Source organism: Typopeltis vanoorti, chromosome 11, assembly GCF_054136105.1.
Source record: "Typopeltis vanoorti isolate ZY-2024b chromosome 11, IOZ_Tvanoo_1.0, whole genome shotgun sequence".
Classification (NCBI taxonomy): Eukaryota; Metazoa; Arthropoda; class Arachnida; order Uropygi; family Thelyphonidae; genus Typopeltis; species Typopeltis vanoorti.
Window position 1 is genome coordinate 104,787,604 of NC_143559.1, and position 21,298 is coordinate 104,808,901.

The window sequence follows — 21,298 nt, forward strand, 5'->3', positions numbered from 1 at the left end:
AATGGATGAGATCAATCAAGTTAGCATTGGAAAGAGTTAGCGGAAAGCAATGGTAAATTTGCATAATATTAAATCAATGTGTTGAGGTTAATATCTTTTAGTACTGGAAGTGTAAAGGATAGAACAAAAAGTGATCGACCTAGACCTTCAAAGGAGGGGAACAATGCAGACGTTTAGGCGTTTGTGAGAGCACAAAAAAAAAAAAAAAAAAAAAAAAAACATCGGAACTTGAAATCGCCCTCTCGGCAATGCCAAATACATATGAAACTTCGCCTAAAATTGCATCCATATTCGCCCTACGTTTGTTCAAGAATTATCCGCACGTCTCAATTTGGAAGAATGACGCATGTTTTCGATTACTTCCAAGTTTTTAAGTTTCACAGCGTAGCACGGTCATTTTCAGTGATGAATGTGCTATACATCTTAAGTCTTCGCCCTTCGGTCAGAAAATGTGACCTTTTGATAAAAGGAAAATCCTTATTTTCACGTGGAATTAGAACATGTGCCAAATGATTTGTATTTACCAATTTAACACAGGGGTAAAGTAACTTTGTAACCACCCTGTAGACACGAATTAAACATAACCTGCTCTTCGAGAATAATTTTGAATTACGCGTTTATGGTTGTAAAGGAAATGAATATATTTTACGTTTATTTCGTGTGTGTAACCACTAGTCAGTAAGTGTGGGAATACTGCTTGACACAAAATTTACTCACTGAAGTAATACAAGATAAATATGTGATACAAAAGGCAAAACAGCAGCTAGAGCGTATGAGCAAAAGTCGACTGAATGAACCAGCCAATAATAAAAAGTATGACAGGAAAAATAGACGTATGAGTGTGAACATGAACAAAATGAAGGATAGAGTGCTGTATGGAGACTCGTTAGTACGAGGTGTGATAGTAGAGGATTTGACAAAATCGTACCAACCTGGTGCGACCATAAAGGATGTAATTGAGTCTATTAGAGAGCAAAAGGAAAGGGTGAAAGAAATGATTGTTGTGGCAGGTACGAATGATTTGAAAGGAGACAAAATGGAAATGATAGAAGACCTGAATGAATTGTTTGAGGTAGCAAAAGAAAAGAGTGAGAGAGTTAGAATGATTAGTCATTTGCCACGGTATGACAGTGAAATGTTTAAAAGGAGGGCCATAATTGCGAATGACTTTATGCGTAGGTTATGTATGACGAGTGGTGTGGAATTTGTGGACGTGTGGAGTGAGTTCGATGGGCGAAAGGATCTATATAAGATGGATGGCTTGCATTTGAATGGTTACGATGTAAGAAGACTTGAGAAAGTGTTGCTGAATGTGGCGGATGTGCAAATTCAGGGAGACTAGATTTATTAAGGGGGGGGTAGTAGATATTACAGTCCTTAGGGAGGCAGTTGAATGTAAGAACGAATATAATATGCCCGAGCGAATAAGGACAACAAATCAGAGTGGGATAGTTAATATAAGGCATCAAGGTAGGGTTGAGGCTAATGGGGGGTCTTAAATTCATGTACACTAATGCTAAGAGTATTAGGAACAATGAAGAGTTTTTGGCCATGGTTGGCACTTCCAGACCACAGGTTATAGGTATTAGTGAAACATGGCTGACTGTAGATGATATAGCTACTGGGATTGAATGTAATGGGTATAGTGAGTTCAGGAATGATAGGGAGAATAAAATGGGGGGAGGAGTATTGTTGATGATAGCTGATGAGCTGCAGCCAAGGAGAATAGAAGTTGAATTGCAGAATAGAGAAAAGAGCACATTTGAGGCCATTTGGTGTGAGATTGTGGCTAGCAGAACTAAATATACAATTGGGTGCTGCTATAGACCAGGTGATGGAAAAAAGATGGTGGTGACAGTATGCACAAGCAAATAGAAGAAATGAGTGGAAGGAGGATGATTATTATGGGAGATTTCAACTATGGTCGCATTGATTGGAGTGAGGAGAGGACACACGGGAGGAAGGAATTGGATTTTATGCGGTTATTAAGGGATAACTATCTGCGACAGCATGTAATGGAAAATACTAGGGGTCAGAGAGTGCTTGACCTAGTAATTACATCTGAGGATTTGGCTGTAATAAATATGACCACATTGCCACCAATCGGTGAGAGTGATCATATGGTCTTGACTTGGGAGGTGGCTAAAGGTGTAGAATTTTCAATTAAGACAGGGTACATGTAGAATTATTGGGTTGGAAAGTATGACAAGCTTAGGAGTTTGATTGGTTCAGTGCCATGGCATGTACAACTGCAAGGACTAGAAGTCGATAGTGCATGGGAGGTAGTTAAGAAGTGTTTGCATGAAGCAATGGCTGACTGTATACCTAGAGTCCGAATAATAAATCAAGTAGGGGTTAAATGGATGAATAACACCATTAAGCTTGAGCTGCAAAAAAAGAAACAACTATGGAGGGAATTTAAGGAGAAAGGTGACCGGCAGGCACACGAACGGTATAAAGCGCAGGCCAGAAGGGTAACGAGTGTGGTAAGAAAAGCAAAAAAGGATTACGAAAGAACATTGACCATGCAGGCTAAAGAGAATCCTAAACAGTTTTTTAGATATGTAGCAATTAAAAGGAAAAATGTACATAGAAGAATGATTTTAAAGAATGCCTATGGTAGGGAGGTAACTGAATCAGTTGATATAGTTGAGTTACTGAGTGAGCACTTTGCAAGAATATATCATCCAGGTGGTGACATTGCAGAAACGAATGTACCAGCAAATTATACGGGAATTGTGGTGAATGGAATGGAGGTGAGTAGTCTATTGCATAACCTCAATGTCAATACATCCGTGGGATTGGATGGTATACCAGCTCGTGTTGTACGAGAAGCAGCTAAAGAATTGTCAGTACCCTTGACCATTTTGTTTAATTTGAGTCTCGGGTCTGGGTTAGTCCCGAGGGGGTGGAAAGAGGGGAAAATAGTTCCACTGCATAAAGGTGGTTCCAAGACTGCTGTTGTAAATTACCGACCGATTAGCATATCAGGAATCATTGTCAAGGTCTTAGAGAAATTAGTCAAGAAGAGAATACAGGATTGGATAGATGAAAATGGGATATTGTGTGGGGGACAACATTGTTTTGTGAAGGGTAGATCATGCCTCAGTAACTTGCTCACGTTTTATAACACAGTGACGGCTGAACTGGATAGGTGTAATGGGTTTACAGTAATACTACTGGACCTTGCCAAGGCTTTTGATAGGATACCACATAGAACCCTAATCAGTAAACTGGAGCAGATGGGAATAGATATAGGGTTGGTGAGATAGATAGGAGGGTGGTTGAAGGAGAGATACCAGAGAGTGGTTTATTCAGGAGTGGAGTCTAAAAGACAGCTTGTGACTAGTGGAGTGCCACAGGGCTCTGTTCTTGGACCACTGCTTTTCAATTTGTTCATCAATGATATAGGAAAGGATTTGAGAGGAAGTGTTCACTTGTTTGCTGATGATGCAAAGTTGGGTAGAGCAATTGGAAGTGCACAGGATGTCAAAATTTTATAGGATGATTTGGATAGTTTAGAGAACTGGGCTAGGAAAAATGGATGTCAATTTAATGTGCCAAAGTGTAAGGTTATGCTTTGGGGTGAAAAGAATAGCAGCAGTATATCGCATTAGTGGAACCGTACTCCAGGAGATTGATGAGGCCAGGGATTTGGGAGTGTTGGTGGATAGGGAATTGAAGTTTAGGGGACACATTGCAAAAGTGACTAAAACAGCTCACCAAATCACTTGGCTTCTGAAAAATACTTTAACATGCAGAGACAAACAAGTTGTTGTTCCTCTGTATCGAGCCTTGATAAGACCCCATCTGGACTACTGTGCCCAGGTATGGGCACCAGGATTTCTTCGTGATGGGGAGGAAGTGGAGAGGATCCAGAGACGAGTTACCAAGATGATAGCAGGTCTGTGGAATGAACCTTATGAGAATAGGTTGAAGATTTGTGGGTTGCAGAAATTGGTCGATAGGCGAAGGAGGAGTGATATGATTGAGACATTCAAATTACTGAAGGGTTTCTATAAGATTGATCCAGAAGATATTTTTGAAAATATGACTGGTGGTGGGAGGACTAGGGGCCCATGAATGGAAGCTGGGCAAGAGCGTGGTTGACAAGGGTGTTAGAGCTAGGTTTTTTACTTGGAGAGTAGTGAATGAGTGGAATAAGCTTCCAGAATCTGTTGTGGGTGCTTCGACCGTGAATGAGTTCAAGGCAAGGTATGATAGATACTGTGAATGTCGAATAGTTGTTCTTGACATGATGTTAGGGCCTCCCTCGATGCGTCTGTCGACTCCTTGGAGTTGCCCGGAACAATAATAATAATAATATTGATATCTTACTTCATTTGGTACTTAATAAGGTTGGATAATATATCTCCTTGGGCGATGAGTAGATGTATGGCAAGATTAATCAATATGCATTTGAACATATTCTGTTAAGTTTATTTATAATTTCTCATACCTATCCAAAGTTGCATGTTTCACTCATAAATTCTAGGAATTAATTTTGATAAAATATTTTTTATTGAACTCACCGCTTTTTTTGGGGGGGGGGGGAAGAAGAGTTCAGAATTTGAATAATAAAAAATTGCTTCTGACGTCAGTAATGTATTGTGGTATTAAATTACTTCCCTTATTCGTTTTTTTTCTTTAATTGTATAAAGCAATCTCTAGCAGCAGTGGGAGATCTGGGGAGGGTGAGGGGAAGAGGACTATTCTTCTTCTTATTGTGCTATCTTCTATCGAAGGTCAGCGACCATCTTGGCGAACAAACCGCGCTCTTGTGCTAATCTGAGCAGTTGTGCACTGCTCAGATTAGCACAAGAGGACTATAGCTTCACTAAAAAAAATCAATCATAATTTCAATTTTAATGCACGTCTATATACATTTCGGAACTAGTCATATTAAAAATTCCACATGTTATTAATAAACATTGAAGCACATTATATTACGAAAATGATTAAGACTTAATTTAAGTATTTCGTTAATCGTTCTAAGATTCATTCTCTGATAAGTCAGAATTCAACCCATTCCGTAAAACAAAACTTCGGGTCTTCAACTGCTTCAAACATTATGAATATTATATAGAATTAAAAACTTTAAATAAATGAAATGCTTACTACTTGTACTAATTTTAAAGATGTATTTTTGGTAAAAACTATAACTCGCAACTCTAGTACATAAAAAATGTATACTCGTATATACTTAAAATATGTGGACAGTAACTTTTTAAAAAAAAAAGTAGAGCAGCTGCAGATTTGCGGCTTGCAAATAGATGGCTCGATGACTGTACAAATAAATATAAAATCTAATCAAATAATATAATAATAATAAAATATAAAAGTTACATTTTAGCAAAGCACATACCAAGTTGTACTTACCATAAAGTAAATGAAGAAATTTGCATTTTGATCTTCTGATAAACAACACTTCTCATACTGTTTACAATTGTAGTTAGTTCCTATGTAATTGAAATTTTAGTACGCAAACAGAATCTAGACATCCCAGAATATTTTCTTAAATGGATAGAAGAGACACATTAACAAAAGAGCAACAAATAGTTCTTTCACAGTATTATAACATGTCTGCTGTGCTTTCAGCAACTCTCCTCTCATTTATCGTCTGCGTGTTTTCGCCGCTAACGGAAGTCGCCACTGCAATTTGTTTATAAACATACGCCTAAAAATTAAAGCATAAATTGTATCAACTTCTTGAATGTATTAATAATATTTTTGCAAAATTAGATCTAAAAGTAATTTTAGTTAAAGAGGGAAAATTCGATTTTTATTTGTCTTATGATGAAAAGCGATTGGTTATATTTGCCTAGCACGATAAATTCGTACATTTTGCAAACTCATACAAATAAATTCTCTTTTAGAGACTAATGAAATGTATTTTTTTTTATTTTGCAAACATATATGATATTTATGATATTAATTTTTATCCAAAAAACATTAAGAAATCGTCAATAACCTGCATTGCAGTGGCGAATTCTGCTCCAGGAGGGCAACATGATTAAATCCATTCACACTTGTGTATCATCCTCACTAAAATCGAACTGGTAAAGGAAATGATTACATCATGGGCCAACTGTACTGCATAAATTGAAGAAAATTAGAATGGAAATGAAGCTGTGACATGGATAGGGGTGACTGATTGACTGACATTAGAGAGTACTATATGGTGGAATTGAACTTCTGTTCAATTTTTATATTAATGGTATAGGGAATGATTTAAGGGGGATAGTCTGTTTGTTAATGATGGGGAGGGCAGGTTGATAAAGGTGAAGTAGATATTTTGCGATATGGTTTAAATAGATTGGCAGTGTGGTCGAAAGATAGTGGTTTTCGATTTAATGTTGCGACATGTAAAGTTATGCACTTTAAAAAGGCTACATACTGTGTATCACATCAATGGTACTGGATTGCATGAAATTGATGAGGCTAGGGACTTGGGGATTCTGATGAATAGAATTTAAGTTTAGAGGGCATATTGCAAAATTGGCAAATCAGCTTACAGGTTTACTCGGATGTTGAAGAACGCACAAGTAGGGAGGTTATCATATCCCTTCATAAGGCCGTGATTTGGCCGCATCTTGACTACTGTGCCGAGATTTGGTCAACTGGGTTTTTCTTAGAGATCAGTAGGCGGTGGAGAGAATCCAGAGACGAATCATCAAGCTAGTGACAGGTCCACACATCTTCAGTCTATCCTATGAGGATAGACTTCAAGTTATGTGGGTTGCAAAGTCTGCTTGACAGGCGAAAAACAAGGATAATATATGATAGATATAAATTATATGATAGATATAAGTTACTAAAGAGGGTTCTGTAAGATTGACATAAAAGAAAATTTTCAATGCATGACGAGTAGAGAGGAAAACTGGGGATCACTCCTGGAAGTTATGTAGGAGTGTGGTTGGTAAGGGTATGCAGGCTAGATTTTTTGCTTGAAGAATGTACTGCCAGACCCAGTTGTGAGTGCCCTGGCAGTGAATGAGTTTAAGGAAATGTATGATTCGTGTGTGAATAACGGTTAGTGTGGAACTCCCGCGATGAGTTCTGACTTCATGGAGATACCCGTAATAATGAGATTTTGGACGCATTGTGGTAGCTATTATAAGTATATTGTGAATGTTTGTAGTCAGTGGCAGACTAGGTCTAAAAATATTGGTTGCCAGGAGACAAAGGGGGACCCACCCACAACTATAAGGTTATCATTTAATTTTTATAAGAAATAAATAAAATTTTCAAAAAATAGATAAGTGGAAAAAAGGGTACAATTAAAATTTTTGCGAAATAAACGTATTTTTTTAGTAATTACACTGTACATGTATTGTACATATTATTGGCAGTATATGGCAGCACTTGTTTGCCAGCCTCTTCATCGGTAGCTGCCTATAATTAGTAATAGATATGGGCCAGCTATCTCTGATGCTACCGGTGGAGATTGAACTGCCCACTCAGTCTCCAAAACCTACATAGGGTATAAAGGCCTCGCCTACTCCCTATAAGGGAATAAAAGCCGTTAGCTTATTTATTTTTATTTTTTATTTATTTATACAGTAGATACTAAATGTAAATACAGATTGTTATAATTGAATTAAATTTTTCTTTTAATTTTAAATAAATGATGGATATTTTTAAATAGTTTGCTTGTACTGAACATTTTACACATTAACAGGAGTTCAAAAGCATATTTCATACAGTCCACTATATTAAGAGCAAGCGTTTGAATTCACTAAATGATTGTGCGAATCTGTCAATAATTGCTTCTGCATCCAATTCATCTAACAATTCCTTTTCAATGGATAGCAACATGTATGATTCCAAGTTCTCCTCAGACAGTGAATTTCTTAGCCTTGTCTTTATGATCTTTAGCTTTGAAAATGTCCTCTCACATTGAGTAACTGATAGTGTGCAGATGACTTTATAAAGTTCATAAAGGTTATCATATGCCTTGTCATGAAGTCTGTTGGATGCCAGAATTTTTAGTACACACAATGGGTAAGTGCTACAAATTTTACACTTGTTGCAACTGAAATCCATATTCTCACCATCATTAAGCAATAGCTTTAATACATCAGCGTTCGAGGCAAAAGAAAACAATTCCAATATTACTTGATCTTTGCTGATTTGTGGAGACAGCTTAATAATACCTTCCAATGCTTCATCTTCAAGGCCCTTCTCTGCAATAGTTTTAAACTTTGCTGGGTTCAAATCAGGATAAATCTTTATCCAACTTTTTGTGTTGTACAAAGAGTGAATCTAGCTAATGGACAATGCGGTCCATTATTAGGTTAAACAAGTTTACTCGAATATCAGCTAGAGAATCCGAGGAATTTCCTTCATAATCTATAAGTTCATGTGTCATTATTTTCTTCTTTCTCTACCTCTTACTGGCAATAGTTTCCAAAGAGTCAATTTCCAATGTTTGATTTTCATCCATATTCAACTGTGAAATCTTGTCATTACATTTATTTACAAATTCCAATGTCTTGCTGTGAACGTTATCAAATATTCTTGTCTGTTCTTCAACTTTGTTAGCTGAATCTATTAAACTCCATGCAGTAAGCATATCTAAACCACTTGTCTGTAAATAACTTGATAACAAGGCTGTAGTTTCAAATATATACAAGTAAGTAAATGCTGTCAATATTGTTTCAAACTTTAGAAGTCTTTGAAGTAAAACATTTGCTTCTTTTTTTTTATTGCATCAAACTTGCCTGAATCTTGTATCATTGCTAAGCATGTCAAAAGATTTACAAAAGTACTGACAGCGGCATCATCAAAACGTCCAAATATAGTTATTGCTGCATTGGATTTTCCTGACCATCTTGTCTCACCAATTAGCTTTAATCGTTTCATTTTTTCTCGTCCTAGATGTTTTCCAACAACTTCTATCCATACAGCCATTCTCGTGTATGATGTTTTCATAAAAAGTTGCAAAATTCTGGGGCAAATTGAAAAAAGAAACGGCAGGCATGCAACATTTTGTTGTTTCAGTTATCACCAAATTCAAGACATGGGCATAGCACCATATATGAACATGTTGATCATCCACATCAATAATTTTACAAAGTAAAATTACTGACGTGAATGATCAACATGTTGTATGAGGTAACAACTGATGTTACCTCATTATCCAGAGTGTAGGCCGATTCATTTCTGTGACATCTAAAAGGAATTGCTTGCTTGCCTAACATCTTTATGTCTATAATCCTCATGACAATAATCCTATGCTCAACACTTCTTTTTAATTAGTGAAGATGCAAAAAAATTATCTAAAGTGCTATCATTAACCACACTGATAAATTGCTGAACATTTCTGACATGTGTTGTTGTCGATTCGCGTAAAGCCGAGCTCTGGCTAATATGCCTGTAGTCACTAAAGCCACGTACAAAGGGTGATGGATTACAAATATTGGGAGACTCAAAGGCCAAGCAGTATGAACAATATAAGCACCTAGCAGCTATTTTCTTTGTTACATGTTAGCCATTTTCTTAGGACTGGGTCATTCATAATTTTCCTCTCATACAAACGAGCATCAAATAGCATATCATCAAGTGGCTGAAATGGATGTTCAGCAAAAAACTGTTTCAGATTTACTCGTGTCCGCGCGGTTAACCGAGTGGCTATGCGCTTCGCAACCATATGCCTGGGAAAGATGTGTCCTAGGCTCGATTTCCCCTCGCCGACGTGAGGAGCTTAAGGATCTTTTTCAGTCATAGCCAAGTTAGCCAGTCTTGGGCGTGGACTGCAGGGTTTTCTCCCTAGTTTATCTGGGGTTTTTGCTCCCGCAAGCAGGGAAACCGTCCCCCCCGTGAACACACGCATCTACAGATATAGACACAACGGGAGGCATAGGGCTGGCCGCCTTATCCTCGGGACGGGTACGGTTTAGAAGGGCTAAGGATAGTCCCGTACAGGCCACTAGGTCTAATACGTGAAGGGAGGAAGAAGATTTGCTCGTGATGGATACTGGAAGATTACAGCAGTTGATCTTTCATTTTCTTGTGAAGGTTCATTTATATGATGCGCTTCAGAAACCAAGTCATTTATGTCTGAAGGTATATCTGATTCCAAGTAACAAAGCTATGTGTTCAGGTTTTGCAAGTATAGTCCGACCACATAAGCGAGAGCTGTCGTTGGAAGACTGCCAAGAAGAATCAATTCATGTTGAAGGGGGAAAAGAAATAAGGCGATGTACGAATTGGTCACCAACACGCGAAATCGCGTGCTTTATACGTAAAATTTTCCAACTGTTATACAAGCAAAATAGTTACCACTTTAAAAACTACAATGATCATGAAAGAGAAGTTAATTTTCCGACCTGTAATAATAAACACTCATTCCCACAATATGGATTACCCTATTATCGGAATGGATTCTCCTTCTTTTAACATGCGCAGAAGTGTCGAAGGGTCTCGTATCTGTGGGCGTACTATACAGGTAGTAATGATACCGGAACAATGAAGGCAGAAAAAGTACTGAGCCTGGGTTGGTGAGTAAAGAATGCTATTGTGTTTGTCTCTACATTCAAAGTAGTTCTTTCCTGTTCTTGTAACTCACAAGTCATTGCATCATCACCCTGAGTATTGTTTCTTGCTTCTTGATTATTTGTTGCGGACCTGTTATATTGATGTGGATGGTGGTTGTGGTATTACAAAATCTGTAATAGACCGGCATCGCTTGGCTGATTCCTGCCTTTCTGCTTCATGTCACTCTTTGCGTTTCAGTGATCCAGATTTGTGCATTTTCCTTTCCATTCTGGTAGGGGTAATATTCCTGAAATTAAAACTCAATTAAAAATAATCCACGTTGGGAAAAATGAACATCTACAATTACAATTACGCCGTAAGAACACATCGGTGGAAATATGCTTTATAGATGCATCTATTTATTAACAACGATTTTAACAATCACAGTAATTTTAACTGTAGAGTAAATAAAATGTATTATTATTTATTGAACTTGCATTATGCGTTATATTATTATTTGAGACTGCAGCTTAAATATATTTACTATCTAGTATTTTTATACTAATTTTATACATTATATTTAAATTAAAGGGCAAAAGACCACACTATATAAAAATATTAATTAAATACATACCTTTTATAAAACACAGCAAGCACGAGGTGAAGAGCTGACGAAGCACACTCAAACTGAGGCCGAAGCAATGAAAAATATTGCTGTCTTTGCAATGTATGCAATAGCTCGATACAAAATTGACTCCTGCTGCACGTCACGATCCCAGGCTGGGATTCCCAGCTAGGCTTTATTGCGCAGTCGCAATATCCGAGCCTAGAGCCTATATAACGTATGCGTCGGCCTCACATAACCCGAATCAGAATTATTTTTTCAGAGTTATTTATTATATTCTTAAATATAAAGTATCCTCGAAAAATGATTTTATTAAATTATTTTTATTCAAATAGTAATATAACGTAAATTTTAATTGCATACAGTAATAATATTGGAACTTCTATTATATTTTCAAGCTACTAAAAGGTCATTAACATTTTTTAACATTGTCTAATGTTTAAGGGGCCCACTTGCCATCGGGCTAGTGACACCCTGGCCAGTTCGCCACTATATGTGGGAATTCCTGCGCTAAGTGTTTTGACTCCAAAGAAATAATAATTATCTAATAATAATAATAATCGATTAACTACAATAATAATCTTGGCTATACATTGTAAATATTTTGATTTCGAAAAATCTCTCTCTCAGGCATATTTTTGAGGACCTTCATGCTTCCAATAGGGTAAAGCCTAATATTCAAAATTTGGTGTTTAAGTTATTTATGATTACTTATTGTTTTAAATTTGTAATAAATATTTATGTTTTAGACCCATTTTTATAATATTCACGCAAATTTATATGCATTTATCGAGATCTGTACTTTATTATTTGCTTGGGACATCTTAATTGATTTTCTTAAATTATTAATGCAGTTTTAGATCAAGTAAAATGTCTTGCTGAATACCTGCTCCAAAAAAAGATTCGTCTAACTCTTTACCGAGTGTTATCTACCTCCTTAAAGTTTTCAGCTTTATATTTTTATTTTCTCAGGATCTGAAGTTTCCGAAAACCGTTAGAAAAACCAGCTTAAGCAAGCTCATTACTATCCTTTCATCTACTGATATGCGGTGTCGGCTCAACCTTGTTATTAATGTTATTTTGTTTTGAAAGTAACGAGATCGTTCCCGGATCTCCGTTGCTATTTCAGTAAACTTTTTTTAAATAATATAATAACCTTTCTATTGGAAAATCTTCATAAAAACATTTTGTATACTTGTTAGTTGAGATCAAAGGAACCAGGTATTCTCTTGTACAGCATTTTGTTGCCAGACTGCCTGAGGATCTGCCATTCGTCCCAAATTTTATGGACTCTCTGATGGCTTGTTTAACAAAAATCACTAATAAGTTGTGAAATACGTTTAGTTGCAGTTGCTTTACGAAAGATAGTTTTTTTTTTAGAAAGGAAAATAACTTCTCCTCTTAGAACCTAGTAATTAGTTTGTTAGGTGGGGGGGGGAAGCATCAAGAAAGCCTTAATAGACACACCGATGATCCTAAATTGCTGTATTTCTACTCAGGAAGGTGGGAAAGTACTTTATTCACGATAACATATCATATCCTAGGTTAGAGGTCACCTAATGACGGACTTCAACGTTGACTTTGTCAGTTCTCATCCGGATCACAAATCATTTAAACCTAACTCAGTTGCTTGTGTATGTGAAGTAATTATTTTAATTTTGCATTTTTGTAGTTTTCTCTTATTTGGACATTTAACATGTCAAAACAAAGTCGATTTATTTACGCGTATTTATGCATCGATGGTTGAGTTTACAAATTTCAGTTAACTCCGGAATTAATGATTAAATTACAGTAAAATTAATACTGTACCACAAAGAAAACCAATTGATAATCCTTTATTTTCTAGATACTTGTACGAAGCCAGTCAAAATGATGGTTGGCTATCCATGCCCGTTTTCAAAGGGTCGTGGACAGCCAACTAAATAAGGTATTTCCATTATTAGACAATTCTAGAATTGGTTGCTTCAGTAGTAATAATTCTAATCAAACTACACGCTCGCTCAATCCTCGAATTTCCTAGTTTGCGCTCTCAAGAGAACAGTATATTATGTGTGCTAACTGCATACATGTGTTCTCGAGCCGGTTTGTCTGTTTTGGAGGATTAAAGAAACCAGAGTATCTTTAATTCCGCATACCACCTCCGTATGCTATTGCTTGGAATTACGGCCGAAGTAACTAGGGCTATAAGACCAGTGTATTAAGTTTTCGTTTTCTTCTAGCCTGTTTTTTTGTAAGATGAAAAATATGAGTGTCCGGGAGGAAACCCTTTCCTCCACCTATAAGAAACATGATACTTCACCTTAAGTCCAAAAGTCCTTATAAATGTCTCTCTCAACCTAGCGTGGATTCGGGCTTAGGTCTTTGAAACCAATGACGCAATACGTCGTGTCATCTTTTCCATTGCACTGCAGGCAGGCTTGAACAAACAGTTAACCGAATGTATGCTACATGTAATAGGCCTCAGCTCCACTATCTGCTTTTGCAAGAAATGTTTAATCAGTGAATAGCTAGGGAACCTGAGAAAAGGAACGACGAGTTTTTGTCATCACACCATTAATTTCGCTTTGCACAATTAAAGTTAGCTATTTCTAACAATAAAATTTTGAATTTTATTATTAAAAAGTTAATATAAAAGATAAAGATAAGGATTTTAAAAAATGTTCACAGTATTAATATGTGGTACATGAAGACAGAATAAGAAGAAAAAAAAAAAAACACCTTTTACGGCAGATAACTGTCGCCATCTCGCGATCCTAAACGCTTCACACTGGTATTGATTGTCTGAAACAGTTTGTTCTATGGTAGATTTTATGAAGGGTAAGAAAAAAAATTTATTGGAAGAGAACCTGCTACTCTGTTCAAAAGACTAACTATCTCTAATTATATATTTGGTTTTATCCTTTATCCAAGTGTAAGCAAACAAAGTTTGCACCTGAAGTACTTTCAGGACTGGGGAAACTCATGGCAAAGGTGGAGTTATCGTCACTTGCTTTAGTATCCCATAATGCAAAGCACATCTCCTTGCGGACATGTATAATGCTATGCATTAAGGGAAGGAGCACTACCCAGACCGGTTTCCTGTAATAAGTGCGGGGTTACCTATCCAAAAACTCGTGGGATCCCCCAGATCACCCAATAATGAGCGATCTGCGGGATCAAAAACTCAGCATTGTTCCCCTTTGTAACAGACTCACCCTGTCACCGAGAAGAACTCTCAGCGTTTTCTCTATCCCGTGGCAGGCTCACCACACCACCGAGCAGAGCCGCTCAAATTTCATCTGAGGGGTAACAGCAACAGTCGTGCCTCAGTTGGCTTCATGGTCTACAGCATTGCCATTCATTACTCCCCCACCTAGGTAGCAGCAACAGCAGTGCCTCAGTAAACTTCATTGGCTACAGCACTGTATCCACCACCCAGGCGTCCAACCGGTTTCGACCTTCATTTAGGTCTCGTCAGTGGGAGCGTGATACTAAGGTGGAAGTAATGGAGAAGTCATATTTCCCTACACGAGTTGCCAAAAGGTGTCACGCCTTTGGGCCTTATTATTAAAATTCTCTGGATTAGAGATAAGTTTATGGAAGTTTTTTCACTTGGCTATGCTACTAATTATATATTTGGTTTAATCATTTATCCAAGTGTAAGCAAACAAAGTTTGCATCTGAAGTACTTTCAGGACTGGGGCAACTCGTAGCAAAGGTGGTATAAGTTCTTATCACTTGCCTTAGTATCCCATGATGCAAAGCACATCTCCTTGCGAACATGTATAATGCTATGCATTAAGGGACGGGTCGCTTCTCAGATCAGTTTCGACCTTTATTGGGGTCTCATCAGTGGGAGCCAGACCCAAAGGTGGTGATACTAAGGTGGAAGTAATGGAGACCTCAATAAAGGTCGAAACTGGTCTGGGTAGTGACCCATCCCTTAATGCATAGCATTATACATCTCCTCAAGGAGATGTGCTTTGCATTATGGGATACTAAGGCAAGTGATGAGAACTTATACCACCTTTGCCACGAGTTTTCCCAGTCCTGAAAGTACTTCAGGTGCAAACTTTGTTTGCTTACACTTGGATAAAGCCAAATATATAATTAATGGCATAGCCAAGTGAAAACACTTCCATTAACTTTCTCTATTGAAAGGGGGGAAAAACTAGAAAAAGTTCTTCTAGTCGGCATCTTCTAGCATTACGGTACCAAAAAAAGAAACGCTACCGCAAGGTTATATACAGACACCAATCAGTTATGCTATTTAGCAGCAATAATTGTTTAGGAAATGTAGAATGAGACTTGGGGAGGGGGACTTCTGCTGTTCACTCATGTTCCTCAAAAATCTCTATACTCTGAAGATCTTACTGGTGCCTGAAGCTATTCACAATAGTATTCTATAATGCTTTTTTTTTTTTTTTAATAATGGGAAGTGTTTTTCGTAAAGTAGGACAGCGCTAATTAAATTACTCAATCTATCAGTGTTCATACTGTTACTGTAAAGAGACATCTTTACAACAGAAAATTACAACACTGCTCTAATCTCCTTTCAAAAAACTTGAATTCCACAAAATGTATTGCTGATATTTAGTAAGAAGTTTTGCACATCGATTCACTGTTTCGGTTTTGTTTCCTAAAAACTTGCGATTAAAAACTCTTGTAGCTTGAGACGTCAATTGAAGAATACATACAAATGAACTACTGTATTTAGGATTAAGAACAGTCCTTCTGCTTACCACCCCTGCAGCCCTCAACTGAGGGTAGTGATGAAAGGTGAGATGGGCCGTTACAGCTAAAAGGGTACGGCCTACTTTTCTTGCATGAAACGTTATTAGGTTACTTTTTTTTTTTTTTTAACTATTTTGTAATAAAAACTTTCTATTCTTTGGGTGCTTAAATAGTGCTCGAGAGATAAAAATGTGAGTCAAGTAAACAGGGATTAATTTATACCAATCAAGCAAACAGTGACTACGCGCGAAACTTGGTTTCAAAGAAATCGAGAATTTACGAATCAAACCGTGAACTGTCTTGGTGTTGCATTGCTTAATACATACAAATAAAGATTCAAGGGTCTGTATATTTGTCTTTGATAGTGAATCTAATTAAGAGTTTTCTGTAATGTAAAATTAAATTCGGTGCCATAAAAAAAAGACTGCGAACTATCATACAATTTTTTTTAACCTAGATAAAGAAAGAAGGCTAATAAATAATGTAAACATAAGTTAAAACACAATATGACTGTAAAGAAAGCATTTATTATCTCAAATTTTGCAACTTATGGCCCTATTTCAAATAATATAATAAAAACAGTATTAAACCTGGTAATTAAAATAATCAAATTCGTTATTTAAAAAAAATGAAATCTTTTTTTTAAATAACGAATTTTATTATTTTAATTAACCGGTTTAATACTACATATTTCACGTAAAAACGCTACAACACTATTAAGTGTATCTTTAAATGCTTTTTTGGAACCTTTTTATACCCTTCTCATGCATTACATGATTAATTTTTTAACAACGTACCTTTTCACACACACACACATATAAGTTGCTTTTTAAATTTCCACATAATTATCCTTTTTTGTACTTGATTCAGTATATATTAGTCATGTTACCAGTCCTATAAGCTATAAACAGGTAATTGTTTATTTTTTTAATTGATATGTTGTAAAGCCTGTTAGTTTCCCTCTTCCTCAAGAAAATGCTTTTTCTTTGTGACGTGTCGTTCTACGTATACTACTTTTCGTTTTACAAACTGTTACATTTTTCTTTCTCTCAAAAGCAGCATTCGGTAATGAATATGAGGAAAATATTTTTATTCCAATTTCTTATATTTTTTTTCCAAAAATGATGAATTTTCATATGCCTTTAGTGTTCGAAATCGTGTGAATGGGGAAGTCAGAGTCGTTCAGTTACCTGTCATCGAGTCAATTCCTACGGCTGGGTCGATCCAGAACCTGTTCCTAAACCTATCCCTCCCGAAACAGCGTGGTGCAACGTAACACAACGACCTCTAGAGATAAGATCCTGTAGTTATGGAAGCTGCCATGGAGGAATATGGAAAACTGGACCATGGATGCCGGTATGTTCTGAATGGATTTTTTTGTTAATTGTTCTTCCTCTTAAAATGTTCCTTTCGAGTCGAGGTAACTTTCATGGTATCATACAATATTCAAATCTAAAGAATATCATGACCAACTTTGACATACCACCTTATTTAATTAAAATAGAGCCTCTGCTACTAATGGCTCAGTTAAGTAAGTTTGAGCGCGATTAGTAGTTGGAAGGGAACCAATCGTTCGATGCTGTTGGCACACTCTCCCTCGATGAGTCTTTGGACTCCCTGGAGGTGTTAAATCATAATAATAATAATTCATTATTTACAAAGTTGAGTAGCTATCTATATAAATAATGTGGTTATACGGATAGCTAATGGATTTTTACGATAGCTTTGTTCGTAACTATCCATATAAATCACATAGTGCGTTTTGCTTGAATTTTATCTGGCTAAACAATTAAAAAAAAAAAAAAAAGGATATTGCAATATAAAGTTATTTCATACCTACAGCCAAGCTAAAATTTTTGCTACTTAAGGGGGAAGGGTGTAATTTTGTTCGTGAAAAAGCCATTTTTGTTTCGTTCGATTAAGTAATAGCAGCCTTTTGGCCATGAAAGTATTTTTGAATGATTAGAGAAATTGTATCTTCATTCAAATCTATCACCATTTTAGCTCTTGGCTTAAAATAATTCGGCCATAGTAAGTAGACATATTTCATAAATAATTTCTGCAGTAAATTTAACTTTTGTAAATTAGCCATGTCTTAAGTGAGTTTAACAAAATGCGCCATTTAATACAGGATATGAGCTTTTTGACTGGAAAAGACCTGTGTTCGATTCTATTCATTGTAAGTGGAAATGTTATATGGGGTTTTTTCAATTGCCTGTGAGTTAGTTGGTCTCGTATGAAGATGTAAAAGGGTTTTCCCTCCAGAAACTCTGGTGTTTGCTTCCACAAAACAGGCAAACCAGCTAGCACAGTGCACATACAATGACCCCCCACCCCAAAAAAAAGTGTAATTATGTAGTAAATGATGGATTGTAGCATAGTGAACCCCCCCCAACAAGTCCTATAATAATAAGCATTATTATAATTCCAAGCTGGCTGGATGTATTTTCATATATATATATATATATATATATTTGAGAATTTTACATGCATTTAGTATTATCATTATCATACAGACACCTCCATGATGGGGTCTGTAGACTCAGAAAAAAACATTAATCAACAATTATCAATACCTTTACAATATCTGTCATATTTTGCCTTGAAATCATTCACTGAAAAAACACACATAACTGACTCTAGCAAACTATTCCACTCATTTGCCACTCTCCAAGCAAAAAATCTAGTCCTCACTCCTTTACTAACCACACTGTTTCCCTGGATGGCCTCTGGTTTTCATCATATTATTCATGTAGTGAAATATTTCCTACACATCAATCCTATAAACTCCCCTAAGCAACTTATATATTTCCATCATATATCTGCTGATCAACCAGCTTCTGTAACCCACAAATCTTCAATCTCTCATCATATGGAGTATCACACAGTCCTGCCGCCATCTTACTTCTCTGAATCTGCTCACCTCATTCACATCGCCAAGAAATCCAGGTGACCAGATCTGTGTGCAGCAATCCAGATGAGGACTTATAAAGTGGAATAATAACCTTATCTCTGCATGTCAGGGTGGTTTTTCAATATCCACATAATTTTGAGCTGTTTTAGCCATTTTTGCAATATGCCCTCAGAATTTCAACTCCCTATCCACCAACCCCAAATCCTTGACCTCATCAAATTCTTCTTGGAGCACAGTCCCATCAACATGGAACACAGATGGTAATTGTTTTACTCCCAAATGCTTACAGTTTGCCACATTAAATTGGCATCTCACAGGCTGCCTTCAGAACTGTACACCTGTATAGACTATCATCTGGTATTTCTCCATCAGCTAATCTCTTATTAAAATTTTTAAAAAAAATTCTGTCAAAAGATCTTCATTTTGATTTAAAATTGAACCATTGGAGGAACAAATTTGTAAAACATTTTAAAATGATATAGGAAGGACAACATTCAATATGTAGTATTTTTGCAGCAGTCTTTGTTTTAGTTTAAATTGGCCTGTGCATAGACAAAAATAAGGATCTCCACTCTTGGGTAGAATTAATGAAATTTAGTAGTATTTAGGATCTACAAAAATTTCTTGGAAAGTCTCAGTTTTGATTTTAAATCAAATTTTCACTGGCAATTCTAATTGTTCTGAACAATTTGAGTTGATGCAAAATTATATATTACAAATCAACAATGGAAATGGATGTACAGTCAGTCATGATAATGTCCCTCCACAAAAATGCTATTATAAAACATTCTATAATTATCTGGTTATTCTGGTATCACTATCATACTTGAGAAAATTAAATTTCTGTAAATTTTAACTTTTAAATTTTTATTCATCAGCTCCTTTTTTAATTTGATGTTATTGGTAGATGCTCCATATATCTATTCCTTCCTTTTTAATGCTGCATTCTGATTCTTTCTTTTATTTGTAAAGCTAATAGGGAGATATTTAAAATGAATGTTCTTTATTACTAGTTTTCTGTTCCTCACAAGTATACATGACACCTCCACAGAATCCTAAGACTCATTTCAGGAAGCCATTAGAACCCAAGCTTCTAGCAGGAGAAGAGCATGCTAACTCCATATGATGCTGGCTAACTGACCTCCATATAAAGTTCATATAAGGATTACTTGTATTGTGACAAGAATTGAACTAAAGTGTTTGCCAATATTCGATTGGCTCATGTCTCATTGTTCTTTCGACTGTTGCTATGGAGACTATCACATATGATGTGCATAATATTGTGTGTGCGATACCATTTCCTGAAAGAAAGAAAATGTGTTATTGAGAGAAAATGTGTACATGATTGTAGGAGGAAAATGCTATGGCTTGAGAAACTGGCACATCATCTGCATGAGTTGTGCTGATGTCTAGTATGTTTGTATTGCTGCTTGTTCAGTTGGTTGGTTGATTCAGAGTCTCTTGGTATAAGGAGAGCAAAGGTCATACTGTGCTAAACCAAGGGTTACAGCAGTACTCCTGTGCTGATGTCTGGTATGTTTGTATTGCTGCTTGTTCAGTTGGTTGGTTGATTCAGAGTTTCTTGGTATAAGGAGAGCAAAGGTCGTACTGTGCTAAACCAAAGGTTACAGCAGTACTCCGTTTAATAGCTTGTTCAGGGTTCAGTGTTACAAAGATGATACAAACATGCATTCTAGAAGGCAGTTCCCATAGTTTGTCACTGCTTGGTAGCAAATTGTTTTGTCAGACCTAATTTTTGGAAATGTGATGGTATTATATGTTCTTGCTTTGTTTCTGTATTGGGGTGATGAAAGATGATGTGGACTGGTAATGAGAGATGCAATCAGATACCTTTTGAAGCAAATTCAATGCCCATTTGTGTTTCTCTATAAGTCAGTGAGAATTAAATGGAAAAAACTTTCTGGTCCCAAAATCAGCATCATTTTCACTGAATGCTGTTTTTCTAAGCTACACAACTAACAAGTTGATTGGTAATGACCATATTTTCATCTTTAAAATATATTATCCATCATCTGACACTGCATAAACATTTAAGTTGTGCTCTGATGTCAGTAGTTGAACAGTTTCACTTTGTAAGCAATTCAGCTGAAGCAAAGTTTCTGAAACAGTGTTGTCATTTAAAGCCATTTGGTCATATAGAATTGGGGATGTGTGTATACACAAAGTTTGCATTTCATTTTATAGAGAATAATGTCAGTACATTCCAATATTTCACATTTTACAGTATTAGGATCAAAGATATTATGATCCTTGTGATATCTTTCAGTGTTTCTCTTTAATGAGGTCATTGTGTAGGACAGAGTGAGGGAGTTGTTCCAAAGAACAGAGATAGATAAAATAAGAGAAGGAAAAGAAGTTGGTTCTGTAGATTAAAGCTGGACAATAAATGGATGTTGACTAGTAGCTTCTGGTGGTCTTACATTATTGGAAGAAGGTGGAAGAATGATGGTTGCCATTTTGGCAGAATAGCTATGGATGAGTCATAAGGCTGAAAAAGAACATCTGTGGGAGAATGAGTAGAGTAAATTTATGAAAGGTCATCTTAA

The 21,298-nt window shown here is 36.3% G+C and overlaps 1 protein-coding gene across 1 annotated transcript in view; it reads left to right on the top strand.

Annotated features, from left to right (window-relative positions):
• LOC150101901 (A disintegrin and metalloproteinase with thrombospondin motifs 20-like) overlaps positions 1 to 21,298 on the top strand; it is a 186,136-nt gene that overhangs the window by 138,806 nt on the left and 26,032 nt on the right. The window contains exon 25 of the mRNA XM_090399926.1: positions 16,964 to 17,173. Within this exon, the coding sequence (XP_090256052.1) occupies positions 16,964 to 17,173 (210 nt within the window). The remainder of the gene's footprint in view (positions 1 to 16,963; positions 17,174 to 21,298) is intronic.